The sequence below is a fragment of the Notechis scutatus genome, chromosome Z (assembly GCF_049901735.1).
Source record: "Notechis scutatus isolate UNSWTSFEM ecotype Mainland chromosome Z, rNotScu1.2, whole genome shotgun sequence".
In the NCBI taxonomy this organism is placed as follows: domain Eukaryota; kingdom Metazoa; phylum Chordata; class Lepidosauria; order Squamata; family Elapidae; genus Notechis; species Notechis scutatus.
In genome coordinates, this window is record NC_142025.1 from 136,715,093 (window position 1) to 136,730,787 (window position 15,695).

At 35.5% G+C, this 15,695-nt stretch overlaps 1 protein-coding gene and 1 long non-coding RNA gene across 3 annotated transcripts in view; one reads left to right on the forward strand and one right to left on the reverse strand.

Annotated features, from left to right (window-relative positions):
• The window catches only part of LOC148129320 (uncharacterized), a 45,229-nt gene that overhangs the window by 20,509 nt on the left and 9,025 nt on the right, over positions 1–15,695 (reverse strand). For both annotated transcript variants that reach the window (XR_015746134.1, XR_015746135.1), the window contains exon 3: positions 15,156–15,264. This is a non-coding gene — a long non-coding RNA (uncharacterized LOC148129320). The remainder of the gene's footprint in view (positions 1–15,155; positions 15,265–15,695) is intronic.
• The window catches only part of LOC113418490 (immunoglobulin superfamily member 1-like), a 33,278-nt gene that overhangs the window by 6,377 nt on the left and 11,206 nt on the right, over positions 1–15,695 (forward strand). Inside the window, exon 5 of the mRNA XM_087948359.1 lies at positions 1,974–2,264. Within this exon, the coding sequence (XP_087804485.1) occupies positions 1,974–2,264 (291 nt within the window). The remainder of the gene's footprint in view (positions 1–1,973; positions 2,265–15,695) is intronic.

Below are 15,695 nucleotides of genomic sequence, written 5' to 3' on the forward strand. Positions count from 1 at the left end.
ATTTGTGATTCCTGACTCTAGCAGTTTTCCTGACAAGATTTTCACAAGGGATTTGCCATGACAGTACTTCTTCTTGGAGCTGAGTGAGTGATTGGCTCAAGATCCTCTATTGCAGTGATCCCCAACCTTTTTATGCCGCGGCTCGGTATCCCCAACCTTTTTATGGCGTGCCCGGTACCGGCATCAGCTGGGCGCCGCCATCTTGTTTTGATGAAAAGTGCTTCCGGTGAGCTCACCAGAAGCACTTTTTCATCAAAAAGCATGAGCGGTATGCCTTCGTGAGCTTTTCCGGGTAGAAATGGCTTTCTACCCGGAAAAGCTCACCGGAAGCGCTGGCGCCGCCATCTTGTCTTGATGAAAAAGTGCTTCCGGTGAGCTTTCTGCCCGGAAAAGCTCATCGAGCGCTGGCGCCATCTTGTCTTGATGAAAAGTGCTTCCGTGAGCTTTCTACCTGGAAAAGCTCACCGGAAGCACTTTTTCATCAAAACAAGATGGGCGCCCAGCAAACCAGCGGCCTGGTAGGACTTGTTCCACGGACTGGTACCGGTCCGCGGACCGGTGGTTGGGGACCCCTGCTCTATTGGTTTGCTTAAGGAGGGACTAGAGCTCACAGTCTCCTGTTGATTAGCCTAAGATCCCCTGTTGGTTCCATGCCTAAGGAGGGACTGGAACTTGCAGTCTCTCAGTCTCTAGCCTGATCCTTTAACTACTACAGAAACTTACTCCAGGTACATAAATACATAGATACATATATTCGTATGAGCCGCAGTGGGGCAGTGGTTAGAATGCAGTACTGCAGACTACTTCTGCTGACTGCCAGCTGACTGCAATTTGGCAGTTCAAATCCCACCAGGCTCAAGGTTGACTCAGCCTTCCATCCTTTTGAGGTGGGTAAAATGAGGACACAGATTGTTGGGGGAAATATGTTGACTCTGCAAACCTCTTAGAGAGGGCTGTAAAAAGCACTATGTAAGTCTAAGTGCTACTGCTATAGTTATATACAAAATCTGCTAAGTCATTATTTCCTAAGTCCTATTAAAAGAATGCACATTACACCGATTGCATAAAGCACTGAAAAAATTGCTCTTATTATACATTAAGAGTGCATGGTGCATTAAGGAATATGAATCTAGAATAAGGTACGCCTTATACCTTATTATAGAATAAGGTAGATGTATGTGGCTGGAAATATGTGGTGTTAGGAACTGAAAATGATTTGACGGCACATAATCAAATATTGTTAGATTGCTGTTTTTAATTGTTATAAGTTTCCTAAAGTTACCTAGGTCCAATGGGTGGCCATAGAATTTGAATGAATGAATGAACAAACAAACACTGAAAAAAATGCATAAATGAGAGACCATTATGAAAGAAATACTTGGTTTGGTCATATAAAGAGAATGAACATATGGCAAAAGAAACCTTAGAAAGAATGAGTGGGTTGAGGAGAAGAAAAATTTCCTAATGGTGAGAATCAATCAATGGAACAGCTTGTCTTCTGAAGATGTAGATCACTGGAGGCTTTCAAGAAGAGACTGGACAACCATTTACCCCAAAAGGTATAGGGTCTCCTGCTTGAGCATGGGGTTAGACTAGAAGACCTCCAAGGTACCTTCCAACTCTATTATTCTATGTTCTAAGGATTAAGAAATTACGTTTAGATGGAGTTGATGAGTTTGTTATGGAATGTTCAGGTTAAAGATAAAATTTCAGAGGAAATTAACAATTATTTTCAAGTTAACAATGAACATGAAGCCTTGTTCAAGTTCAGGAAAGCTGTTTGTTTAATGATCCTTATTTCTCTGTGTTTATTTTTCTATCCAGCAAATTCCTCCCCAGCTACACCAGTCTTACTAGTGATTTTGCATAAATCTAAAAGAGGGGGGAAATTGTAGGTCATTGCCCCCTTTTAAGGCTTGTCATTTAGTACTTCTAATGCCTTAGCTCTTTATGTAATGTTTTCTTGCCTTTAGACCCCAAGGTCACCGAGCCTGCCATCTTTATGGAACCAAAGGGACAGCAAATGCTTGATACAGATGTCCGGATTTACTGCCAGGGGCCAAAGGATGACCTGAACTACTCCCTCTATAAGTCAACAGACCTCATAGCTTCCCAAAGGACAAAACCAAACAGTTCCTTGGCTGAGTTTTCCATCTTGGGAGTCAGGTTGGAACACATAGGAAACTACAGTTGTTGCTATCAACTTAAAAATAAACCCTTTATGTATTCAAAGTTAAGTGACCCTCTGCAGCTTGAAGTAAGAGGTAAGGAATTGGCTCTTCCCAAATTCCCGCTATCTTCCAAACCCCATATCCTGAATAAGAGCCATGAGCCTGGAGAAAATATGATGCAACACCAATGCAATATGTGCAGGGGTTCATCATTTCTACTACGAGAAGTGTGAAGCCCAGTCTGTTAAGCCACACAGGTGGAAAAAGAGACACAAATAGATGTTTCCCTGAGCTTGGATTCCTTGTAAATTTGTTTATTTAGCATGTGGCATACAATGTCAGAGAAATCTACACATGCTAGACATTGGTGGGATTCAAATATTTTTACCACCGGTTCAGTGGGCGTGGCTTGGTGGGCATGCTTTGCGTGCATGCACACACTTTGCATGTGCATGTGCACCAAATGCACACTTTGTGCAGGCACAGAGGCATTTGCGCAGGTGCAGAGGCGTTCTAACTCACCTCCTGTGTGAATATTTTATAGTCTACGTTCAAAAGTGAGATTGGTCTAAAAATTTTAATCTGTTTTTTATCTAAATCTTCTTTAGGAATTAGTGAGATATTCACTTTTCTCCAGGAATCAGGTAATTTGGCAAAGTCTAATACTTCATTGTACACATCTAACATCACTGTTTCAAGACATTCATAAGTAAATTTATACAATTCCACTGGAAGACCATCTGGCCCTGACGTCTTATTATTTTTCTGCCTTTCAACCTCCCTTTTCAATTCCATCACTGTTATTTCTTTTCTTTTTTTTAATTTTATTGGTTTTTAAAAACAACATAAACAAACAAAACATAAAAACATCAAGCTATCTTCCATAGGTAGTGTGCCGGTTGGTTTACAAATTGTTTTGTGCTTCCATTTCGTAGTCTTCAATTACAATTACATTACATATAATCTCATATTGTCAATCAAAAATTAAATACCTTAGTATCATTATTAATCAATAATTTGACTATACTTTTATTCATTCATGTTTTACAAGATAACCATAATTTACTTAGTTTATTTTATAACAGTTCATATTATCATCCCAAATCTATCCTAAAATCATTTTGTAGATATAATAAGAAAGAAGTACATCTTTATATATTAATTATTTTCTAAAAGTCTACATATTTCATTACTGTACTTTATTGTCTAACCATTGATAGAAAAGATCCCAAATTTTATAAAATTATTTATCCTCTTGTTCTCTGATTTCAAATGTCAATCTACTCATTTCAGCACATTCCAATATTTTCTTAATGATTTCCTCCTGTAATGGTATTTTCTCATTTTTCCAGTTTTTAGCAAATACAATCCTAGACCGTGTTAATACATTTACAATCAGGTATTTCAAGTCTTTACTATATATTTCAGGTAAAATTCCCAATAAAAATATCTCTGGTTTCAAGTCTATATGTTTTTTTGTCATTTTTTCCAACCACGTGTGGATTTTAGTCCAATATTTTTTGGAATCCGCACAAGTCCACCACATATGGTAATATGAGCCTGGTATCTGATGACATTTCCAACATTTTTCAGATTTGTTCTTGAACATTCTTGCTATTATTGTCGGGGGGAAATGTCACCTGTAAAACATCTTATACAAATTTTCTTTATATGCTGTTGACATTGTCATTTTATAATTTTGAGACCACAATTTTTGCCATTTCTCTAAATTATTTCCATATCCAAAATTCTTCCCCCAAGCAATCATAGTTTCTTTAACTTGTTCTTCTTCTAGTTTAATTTCTAATAAATATCCATACAATTTTTTAATCACCTTTTCATCAGTACCTGTCAAAATCTTATCTAAGTCAGTCAGTTTATCACAGAAACCTTCTGTTTTAGAATCTTTATCATACTTTGAATGTATTTGCGCATATGAAAACCAATTCATCTTTATACCTTGTTCCTCTAGTTTTTGCATAGATTTAAGTTCACCCTTTTCATTCAATATTTCAACATATCTAACTGTTTGTTCCTTTTTGTATATTATAGGATACGAAAATGCTTCAATAGTCGATAACCAGACTGGAATTTTCAAATAACATTGTCTTTTAATCTTCTCCCAGTTTAACCACAGAGACTCCCATATATAATGTCTTCTAATATACCCCTGTGTTTTAGTTCCTTTATACCAGGGATCCCCAACCTTTTCGACGCCGCGGCCCGGTTCCGGCGTCAGCTGAGCGCCATGCCCGGTTCAGCGGCGTCAGCTGGCGCCGCCATCTTTTTGACGAAAAATCACTTCCGGTGATGTCACGGAGTGATTTTTCGTCAAAAATAAGCGGCATAGCGCTCTGGTGAGCTTTTGGGTAGAAATGGCTTTCTACCCGGAAAAGCTCACCAACGCTGGCGCCGCCATCTTTTTGACGAAAAATTGCTTTTTTACCAAAAAAGATGGCGGCGCCAGCAACCAGTGCCCGGTAAGGCTTGTTCCAGTTGCCCGGTACCGGTCCGGACCGCGGTTAGGACCCTGCTTTATACCATAAAAAAGCATGCCACCCCAACAACAAATCATGTCCTTCTAATGTCAACAATCTAGTATTTCTGTGTTATCCATTCCTTAACCCACATCAAATTTGTAGCTTGGTAGTACAACTCCCAATTAGGCAAACCAAATCCTCCTCTAATTCTAGCACCTTGCAAAAGTTTTAACTTTATTCTAGCTTTCTTACCTTGCCATATATATTCCAACACAATTTTATTTAAATCTTCAAAGTAGTCTTTTCCAAGCCTAATTGGAATTGTTTGAAGCAAATATAAAATTCTGGGTAATATATTCATCTTGATTGTTGAAATTCTCCCTATTAGTGACAGTTGTAAGTTTTCCCATTTCACCAAATCTAGTGCTATCTGCTGTTTAAGTTTAATATAATTATTCTCTTTTAATGTACTACATCTTGCTGTCAAATATATCCCCAAGTACTTGATCTTATTTGTGTCCTGAATTTTCAATAGATCTGCCAGTTCTTCCTTTTGTCTTAATAGCATATTCTTTGTCAAAATCTTGGTCTTATCTTTATTAATTTTCAAACCAGCCACCTTTCCATGTCTCTATCTTTTCTATCAATTTTGATTGTTTCTAAAGGGTCTTCTAAGATGAAAACCAGATCATCCACAAATGCTTGCAGCTTAAATTCTTCCTTTTTGATTTTCATTTCTTTTATATTCTTTTCATCTCTAATATTTCTGTTTAACACTTCCAAAGTTAACACAAACAACAAAGGTGATGGTGGGCACCCTTGTCTTGTTCCTTTTCTTATATTAATAGAGTCTGTCAGTTCTCCCTCTATCATTACCTTTGCCGTTTGCTTATAGTATATAGCTTCTATTGCTTGAATAAATTTTCTAGCAAAATCCATCTGTTCCAACAGTAATAACATGAATCGCCAATTCACATTATCAAATGCCTTCTGTGCATCTAGGAATATCAGAGCCATTTGTTTTTCAGGATGTGCCTCGTAGTATTCCAAGGTGTCCAAGATTACTCTCATACTTCTTTAATTTGTCTCTTTGGCAGAAATCCATTTTGATCAGAATGGATAAAATTATTTAAATATTTTTTAAGTCTTTCTGCCAATATTGAAGCAAAGATTTTATAATCTGCATTTAGTAGAGAAATGGGTCTATAGTTCTTAATTTGTAATGGGTCGGCCTCCTCTTTTGGAATAAGTGTAATATAGGCTTCTGACCATGATTTAGGTATCTTCTTCTTTAACATAACTTCATTCATAACTTCTAGCAATAGAAGATTCAACGATTCTTGTAATGTTTTATAAAATTCTGCCGGAAGTCCATCTGGACCTGGTGCCTTTCCATTATTTTGCTTCTTGAGTGCTTCAGTTAACTCCATCATCGTTATATTGCTTTCTAACATTTTTTCAGTCTCTTTAGGTATCTGAGGTAAATTAGCATTCTGTAAGTACTGCTTAACTCTTTCCTCATCAATATTCTCTTGCCTATATAATTTCCCATAGAAGTCTCGAATGATTTCCTTCTTCTCTTTGCTACCATGGCAAACTTGGCCTTGGTCATCTATTAATTGCAATATTTTCCTTGATTCTTTCTCCTTTCTCGATTTGTATGCTAACCATCTACCTGGTTTGTTTGCGTCTTCAAAGTAGTTCTGTTTAGCACCTCTAATTTTCTGTGCTAAGTCTTCTTTTTCTATTTGACCCATTTTGTGTTTAATTATATCCATTTTTAATTGATGTCCTTTTTCTGTGGCATTTTCTGTAGCTCTTTTTCAAGTCTTTTATGCTCATCCTCTAGGGCCTTAGAGGCTAGCCTTTTCATAGTATTCCTTTTCCTTGTATAGTCTATTATCAAGCCTCTAACATATGCTTTCATTGTATCCCATACATTCTGAATTGATGTATCTTCTTTTTTGTTTTCTCTAAAGAAAAAAGCCAATTCTTTCTCCATCCACTGTGTGAAGTCTTTTTCCTTTAAAATAGTATTATTTAACGTCCATCTAGATCTTCTTTTTTGTCCTTTCCATTTAATTGTCATTGGATTGTGATCTGCCCAAGTACTTGTTTCAATATTTATTTCTTGAATGTTAGATATTAATTCTGTTGACATCCATATCATATCTATTCTGGACCATGATAAGTGTCTATTTGAATAGAAGGTGTATTGTTTAGTTTTAGCATTTCTTTTTCTCCATGTATCTTTTAAGTTTATTTCATCTACCATTTTAAAAGAAGATTTAGGGAGAGTCTTTCTGGTTTGCTTTATTGTTTTCTGTGCTGTATAGTCCAATTTATTGTCTACAATTCCATTAAAATCTCCCATCATAACTATATTAGCATAGTCCAGTTCAATTATTTTCATATGTAATTTTTGTAGAATTCTTCTTGTTTGTCATTCGGAGCATAAATTGCAATCAGGAGTGTTTTCATATTATTGTCCATTATTTCCACCATTAGTATTCTTCCATCATCATCGGTATAGATCAATTTTGCTGGGGTGGTCTCTTTAATATATAAAACCACTCCTTTTTTCTTACATTGGGTCAAGGAAGTAAATATTTTCCCTAATTTTGGCTGTACCAACAATTGTTCATATTGTTTTTTAATATGTACTTCTTGTAGACAAATTATATCAAATTTTAATTTCTCTAATTTATTCAAGGTTTTCCTTCTTTTAACGGCTGAGTTAAGTCAATTTATATTAATTATAATCAATTTTTTCTCTTCCATGGTTATATTTTATAGTTAAGTTTAGCAGCTCTCGTAGATCTTAGTTCACGTTGTTCTTTGGCTTCCACCTTTCCACCTACTGCACCTTCTTCTTTTTCAGTCGCCATTTGGCAGTCCTCTTGGAATTCAATTAGTGAGATCTCTTTTTCTGCCTCTTCCTCTTTCCTTCCAAAAAATTCTGTATAAAATAATTCCACTTTCTCAATTGAGTCAATTCTATGTCTCTGTTCTTGCCATGTGATGATTAAACCTTCTGGAATCAGCCATCTATAATTCACCTCTTTTTTAAGTAGCATTTTAGTCAGGAATCGGTATTCTCTTCTCTTCTCATCTCTCTCACTCTTCTGGGTATTTGTTTCAAGACCACAATCTCCTTGTCTTTGTATTTCAATGTTTTCTCTTTTGCCACTTGCAATATTTGCGTTTTAATGGCTTTCTTTGTAAATCTAATGCGAACTTCTCTTGGTAAGCTATTTCTCATCGCATATCTTGTAAAAACTCGATAAACCACGTCTATTCCATCCATCATCTTCTTCCAAAGCTTCAGCCAGTATTTCTATCATTATCTCAGCTAGGTTTTGTCCTTTTTCTTCCTCTACACTTTGGAATCTAAGATAGAATTCTGATCTATCCATCTCCCATCTCAACATACCACTTTTATCTTGTTCAACCACCATTAATCTATTATCAATATCTCCAATCTTCTTGTCTCTTTGTTTATCTTCTTCTTCAATTTTTTGGAATCTCTCATCATACTTCAACATCATTTGTTGGATGTTCTTCGCTTTTTCATCGGTTTTCCCTGTTCTTTGTTCAATGTTCTCTGTTCTTTGTTCGATGTTCTCTATTCTCTTTTCAATATTCTCTGATCTTGTTTGAATATTTTGAATTCCTTGCATAATCATCTGCAGAGTCACTTTTTCTTGTTCTTTTTCTTGCTTTAACATTGTCTGTATTGAATGTTGTCCTCCAGATGGTGGAGAGGAAGTTGAAGAACCAGGAGCTATAAATTTCCTACTCATTTTAAGCAATTCAAAATCTTCAGGTTCTTCTAAACCTTAATCCAATTGTGAAGTAACCAATTATAGTTCAAAATAAAAATAGTAGAAAAAAGAAGCCCAATAATAATAATAAAAAAAGAAAAAAAAAGGGAGGACAGAATTTCTTCAGGTTCTTGTATACCTTAATCCAATCAATAGTTAGATAAAGAAAAAGACTTAAGAAAAGGAAAAAAGGGAAAAAAAGGAAAAGGAAAAATTCTTCAGGTTCTTCAACACCTTAATCCAATTAAAAGGTCTCAAATAGAAAAAAGTGCATAAAAATAAACCAGAAAGGTAGATGAAAAAACAAAAATACCAGGAAAGGGGGAAAAAAGGCTTTTAAGGCTTTCCCTTTAAAATAAAAAGCAAACGTAGAGATTGGACTTCCAAAAGAAAAAAGAAAAACAAAGCCAAGCTCCAACAAAGCCAAAAACCCAAATAGTTATTACAAAAAAAAAAAAAAGATAAAAAAATACAATAAAGCTGGTGAGGAGGGATAGCACAACTTAGGAAAAGTAAAAAGGGTACACTGCACTTTGTTTGATTATCCAAGGCTCTTATTATAACTCTCTTCTCCAAAAACTTATCACCTTTTTTCCCCCTACATTTCAACACCAGATTCCAGCTGTTGATAGAAACCCAGAAGAGCACCTGCAATAATACTCTCCTATGCTCTTCCCTCTATCTTATCAAATAGCAATGTCCTTGAAAAAGAGTCTCAGTTCTTTCTTTCTCAGCTTTGTCTGGTCACAGGGAAATAGAATATTTTCAAGCCTCTAGTTGGCAGTGTTACAAAGTTTCTTTGCTCTCACTTTCCCCCTCCTTTTCTGAGCAGGATATAATAAGAATTAATAAAAAAAGAAAAGATATTTTTTAAAAAATGAAATAACTAAAGGGAGCCTCTAGCCTAAAATATTACAAAATCGAAAAAGGAGAAGAAAAAAATAGATATAAATGAAAAAACCAGTCCAGTTTCAAAATACAAGATCATATATAGAAAATCCAGCAATGAGAAAAAAACAAAACAAAACATTACTTTGACATTCCTGTTTAAAATCGCCGCTTAATCACTTCTGTCAAAACTTTTACAGATTCTTTCTTTTCCTTAGGGTGTCCTTTCAGATCTTAAAATAAAAAAAAAGTTCTCACCAAACCGGCACACTCTCTCTGCTCTCTTCCATTTCAGAGCTGTCCCAACTTCAGCAGCTTTAATGGCTGCCTCTTTGCCGTTGGCAAGAAGAGCTTCTCCTGGATCTACCAGGGACTTTGCGGTATCCCTGGGATCGACAGGATGCACTCTTCACTTTCACCGTCTCTTTGGGACAGTTTAGATCCGATAGGACCGTCCAGGAGCAAAGATATCGGCAGCGATCTCAGACCTCCAAGATCGCATGCCGTATCGTTGTGACGCCAGCTCTGCCCTCACTTCCCATCACTGTTATTTCTTTATTTAATATCTCTTTCTATTCCTTTCTAATTTCTGGGAGACCTTTCCTTTTCAAATATTGTTCTATCCTCTTAGGGTTTATTCCAGCCTCCCTATATAGTTGTTCGAAATATTTTTGTACTATTTTCTTTTTCTCAGTCATTCAGTATTCTAATTTTCCATCATCATCCTCCAATTCTTGTATCAACCTTCTTTCTTTTTCTAATCTTAAATTATGGACTAACCACCTCCCTGGTTTATTTGCATGTTCGAAAAAATTCTGTTTTGCCCTTTTCACCTCTGGCTCTCTCTTCCTGATTTATAATGTTCAATTTATGCCTAGTAAGAATCATCTCTCTCCTCATTTTTTCATCTTGTGGTGCTTTTTGTAATCTACTTTCTAGGTCTTTAATCTCCTCCTGTAATTTATTCTGATTTTGCCATCTTTCCTTATTCCTTTTCACTGTATATGCTATTACCAGCCCCCTCAAAACTGCCTTTGCTGTATCCCATATATTCTGTAATGATGTTTGCTCCACTGTATTTTCCTTTAAAAAAAATCCATTTCTTTCTTAATTTTCTCTACAAAACCTTTCTCTTTTAAGATTTGGGGATTAAGTATCCACCTTCTACTCTTCCTTTTCCTTCCTTTCCAAATTATTTTAATGGGTTATGATCAGTCCATACATTTGTCATAATCTCTACCATATCTAATTGGTTTCCTAGTTCTGCGTTCATCCACATCATGTCTAATCTAGACCACAATTTGTGTGGATTAGAGTAGAACGTACATTCTTTTTTCTCCAAATTTATTCTCCTCCATTGATCTATCAAATTTAGTTCCTGTGTCATATTGAAAAAAGATCTGGTAGTAGAGAGACAAGGGGGTAAAAAGGGGAGGGAGAAGAAGAGAGAGAAGAAGGAAAGGAAAAGAAGTTATAAAGGACAGAAACAAGATATAGAGAAACAGGGCAAAGGTATAAGAATTGAAAGTATAAGCCTGTTTAGAGATAATGGGTGAAAACTTAATTGTAAAAGGGATTCTGCAAAGGTACATAAGATAGTATTGTTATATTACAAATAGAAATAATCTTTGAAATATGCTTAAAATGATGGATAAAATATTTATTGTAATCTAGTGAAATGCTTGTTAATAAACAAATGAAATAAAGTGAATGAGAGAATTAAATTAGGAAAGGATGGGAACATTTTAATTATTATTGATTTATAAAACATAAGTGAAGAGAAATATGGGGAAAAAATTAATTATGGGAAGTTTATAAGTGTTCCCAAGGAAGTATGATATTTAATTGAAAAGAAATGTTAAAGATGTTAAGATGTTAATGAATATTAATGATAGAATTGAATTGGAATGGAATGAGTGTTTTATTTACACACACACACACACACACACACACACACACACACACATATATATATATATATATATATATATATATATATATATATATATATATATATATATATAATCTTTTTTTAAGAATATAGTGTGTATTTTAAGAATGTACCAAGCAGAATTTGATTGGAAGTTATGTATTATATTGAATGTTATCATCTTAAAGGTATACATTGAAGCTTAAATAAGAGTTGAATGGATAAAATTAAAAGATATAAAGGTATCATACTCCAATTAGTAACAACATGAAAAAAATTGTTTAATGAGAAAAAATAATATGAAATTGAAACAAGACAGACAAAAGTATAAATATAATGATTTGAATTGAGATGAGATAATCAAAATAAAATTGAGAAAATTAAGAGGGGAAAAACTATGTAGAAAATGTAAAACAGTAATAAGATATGGAATAGAACACAAAAATAAGCATGAAATTGAGTTTGTGTCTGTATGGAGAAGTGTAACCCGGGACCATGCTATTTTCAAAGAAAGATGTTTTATTTGTATTATGTTTTTTTTTATGAAAACCCAAATAATTTGGAGGAAAAAAAAGAAAAAAATCTGGGCAAAATTTTCCTTTTCTTTTTGTTCTTTGCATTACTAAAATAGTCCTTTTCTATATCTACTTCCACATTAAGATCTCCCACAATGCATACATTATCTTGTCCCATCTCAACAATTTTCTCATGTAAATCCTTATATAGCTTTGATTGTCGTTCGGCACATAAATTATAACTAATAACATTGGCTTGTACCCTAATTCTAATTCAAATATCAAAATTCTCCCTTGTGGGTCTACGTATTTTTCTACTGCCTTAATTTCTTTTTTAACATATACTGCTATCCCTTTCTGTTTTTGATCTGCCAGGGCTACAAATAACCTTCCTAATTTAGAATATTCTAAACATTTCCAAAATTGTTTTTTAATATGGACTTGTTGCAGGCATACTATTTCTAATTTCTGTTTTGGCTAATCTAGATAGTATCTGTTTCCTTTTAATGGGTGAGTTTAGGCCATTTATGTTTAATGATAATAGCTTTGTTTCCATTTCCGTCTTTCTACTTGTGGGATATTATCTGTCTTTTGTTAATTCTAGTCTCTCTTTGTGGGCGTGTTCTTAATCTTCTTCCTTCAGTCTCCTCCTTGTACTCTCCTTCTTGTTCTAGGCCTCCTGTATCTTGCTGTTGTTGTTCTTCTTGGCTTTCTGTCTCTAGCTCCTCTCTACCGTTGCTTTCTTCTTCTGTTCCTCCAATTTGCTCATAGAAATCTTGAGCCTTGTCCAAGTTATCTATCCTGATCATCTTTTCCTGCCATGTTACCAACAAGCCTTCTGGAATTAACCATTGAAACATTATGTTCTTCTGGATGAGTTGTGTTGCCAAAAACTTATAGTCTTTTCTCTGTTCACGCACCTTCTTGGGAACCTGCTTCAGAGTGTGCACTTCTTTATCTTTATAGACCAACGGTTCGTGTTTTCTTGTATATTATGTCACGTACTTGTTCCCTGGCAAATCACATGTGGACTTCCCTAGGTAACCGGTTACGTTGAGCGTAGCTCGTTTAAACTCTATAAGTCCTCGTCAATTTCAAGCAGAATCTCTCGGGTCTCCCTTTGTAAAGCTGGTGCAAGTAATTCTGCCATAAGCACATTCAGATCTTCATCTCTACTTTCAATAATATTTTGAAACCTCAAGTAATAAACAGCATGGTCCATCTCTAGGTGGATAATCTGGTCTTCTAATCTTTTGTTTATTGTCATCATCCTGTTGTCCATTAGTTCCACTTTCTTTTCATTTTGTACTGTTCTAAGTTGCACCTCTTCTAGTTTCTGCTCATTCTTTTGCATGGTTTGCTGTATACTATCAACTTTGTCTTCTAATTTATTAATATTGCCTTTCAATTCTATATGATTTTGCAAAATATTCTCTTGCGTTTTTATCTGTTGTTCTTGCATTTTAAGCATAGTTTCTTGAATGGTCATTAACGAAGCCTGTATTGTTTGCATATTGGCTACAGTTTGTTTTTCTGCCCCTGACATTCCCTCAATCGCCTTTTGACCCGCCAGTGATGTAATTGTCAATGTTGGACTGGATGTTGTCTTCTTTGCCATTCTCCAGGCTGATGTCATGGCATTTGTCTTATTTTCAAGCTCTATTTATTTCTACCTATTTTATTATTTCCTTTACAATATATTTTAAACTAATCTTTTACTTTCAATTTGTTCCTTCTTCTTTTCAAATCTTTTTATTCTAATTATATAGACTTAGCACCACTTATTATCCCTTTGTCTATCTCAAAGTCAATATCACTATATATCTAACAATATCCTACTCAGACAAAGCCCTCCTGCCTTTCCTTATGCACAATGTATTAAATTTATTCTTTTTCCCTTTTATCTATAATAAAAGAGGGAATCTAATTTCCATTTATATAATCACCTAGATATACACTCCCCTTAATCTCTTAATATTGTAATCAGAACTTATTTATCACTATATTTCCTTAATTCAATAAACAATACTTAATCAAAGTAATTATAATCTCAAATATCACCCCAATAGAAAAGGAAGGACAAAAAAGCTCCCCCTTTTAGTTTCTTAATTCACTTTTAACTAAAGAAGTAATCCAGTAGTCAGGTATTTATCAATTGAAAAATCTATATCTGTATATATCTATATATATCCTACTCAAGCACCCCTTTTCTATTTCTTTCTATACACAATGTATTGTAGTTTCTCCTTTATGCAATAAAAGAGCGGTCAAGGTTTAGGTTCTCTGTACTCACAACAATATATATTCTTCTTAAACTCTTAATATCCTACTCTAAAATTATTTATCACTACGTTTCTTAACCCAATAATCCTATTTAGTCAAGATAACTAAACCATCAAGTTATTTCAAACTAAAGAAAACTAAAGAAGGAAAAAGCCTCCTTTTTGATTTCTTATACCCACAATCGCCTTAAGACAGTGGTCTAATAGACAAATACATTCAAATCATACAAGTCATACAGATCATGTTAATCCTATAAATCAAACTTATATTTCAATACCAGCCTATTTTGTAATCTTTAAAGTTTACAGTTCATACACCTCACTCAAAGTTTTCCTTTTCTTTTCTCTCCAATCTCACTGTCTCAGTCCAAACTGTTTTCCACTCTCTTCTCTCTTCCGCTTTGTCTTTCTACTACTCCCTCCAAGTCTCTCTCTTTATAACTCCACTCGTACTTTCTCCGTTTCTTTCCAATCTTCCTTCGTCGTCTCTTTCAGCCCATTCTCCGCCAAATTGTCTTCTTCTCCGCTCCCTTTAATGTCCTGCCGTCTCCTTCTGCTTGAAAATTGCTCAGTCACTCCTTTCTCCATGCCTCGTCTTTCTCACCTCCGTCGTCCCAACTTTCCTTCTGATCCTTTCAACGTCTCTCCACTTCCACTTCACCTCCTCCTTCCAAGACTTTCTTTTCTTTCCTTCGTATCGCTCTCATGTCCCGATCAGATTTCACTTTCTCCTTCTCCGTTCGCCACGTTGGTCTTGTAATAGCCCTCTGTCCAAGAAGCAGAGAGGAGTCAGTTGTCTCTCCCTTATCACCTTTTTTTCGCCACCTCCTCTCTGGCTTCCCTGGCTTTTCTTCTTCTCCCACCAGTTCTTGTCTTATTTCAATCTCCACCTTTCAGCTTCCTAGAACCATTCACTTCCAACTTATACCCCCTCTCCTTCAGTCTCTTTCCGTCTGTAAAAGATGCTGAATCACAGCTCTTTCTTACTGTCTCGCCGCCTGTACTATGGGGTTATCCCCCCTCATCGGAGCTCTTTTTTATTCTCGGAAACAAGTTCAAACTTACTTTTGGCAAATCATCACGGTTGCAACTTTGGGGTTTTAACGTCAATGACACTTTCTGTTGATAATCTTCTCACTTCCTCCTCATTCACAGTTCAGCCATGGCCTCAGGTCTGCCATAATAAAATGACAGAAACTTTCACTTCAGGTTTTCAGGGGTTTCCCTTCTTGCCGGCTGGCGATCGCGTTTTGCCTCACCTTCTTCCAGGCTTCCCCTCTTCTCCGCTTGGCTTTCCAGGCTCCTCATGCCCTGAAAGGTCCCCAAAAGTGAAAGAATTGGATCCAGAGATGGAGACCGCTCTCCCTTCACCCTTTCACCAAGGCATCACCGCCGGAAGTCCTCTGGCCAGCAGTTCCAGCATCATTAAACCTCTGAGCCAGTGCATCCCCCTCATTAAAAACGTTTCATTACCAACAAAGTACCAACTTCAGCGTATGTGGTTGCTCCCTGTTTTTACATATGGTCGTTTTTATCATGTACACACACAATAAAAACTAATATAAACTAAAATGTAAAGTAAAAAATAAATAATAGGAAGTGCAG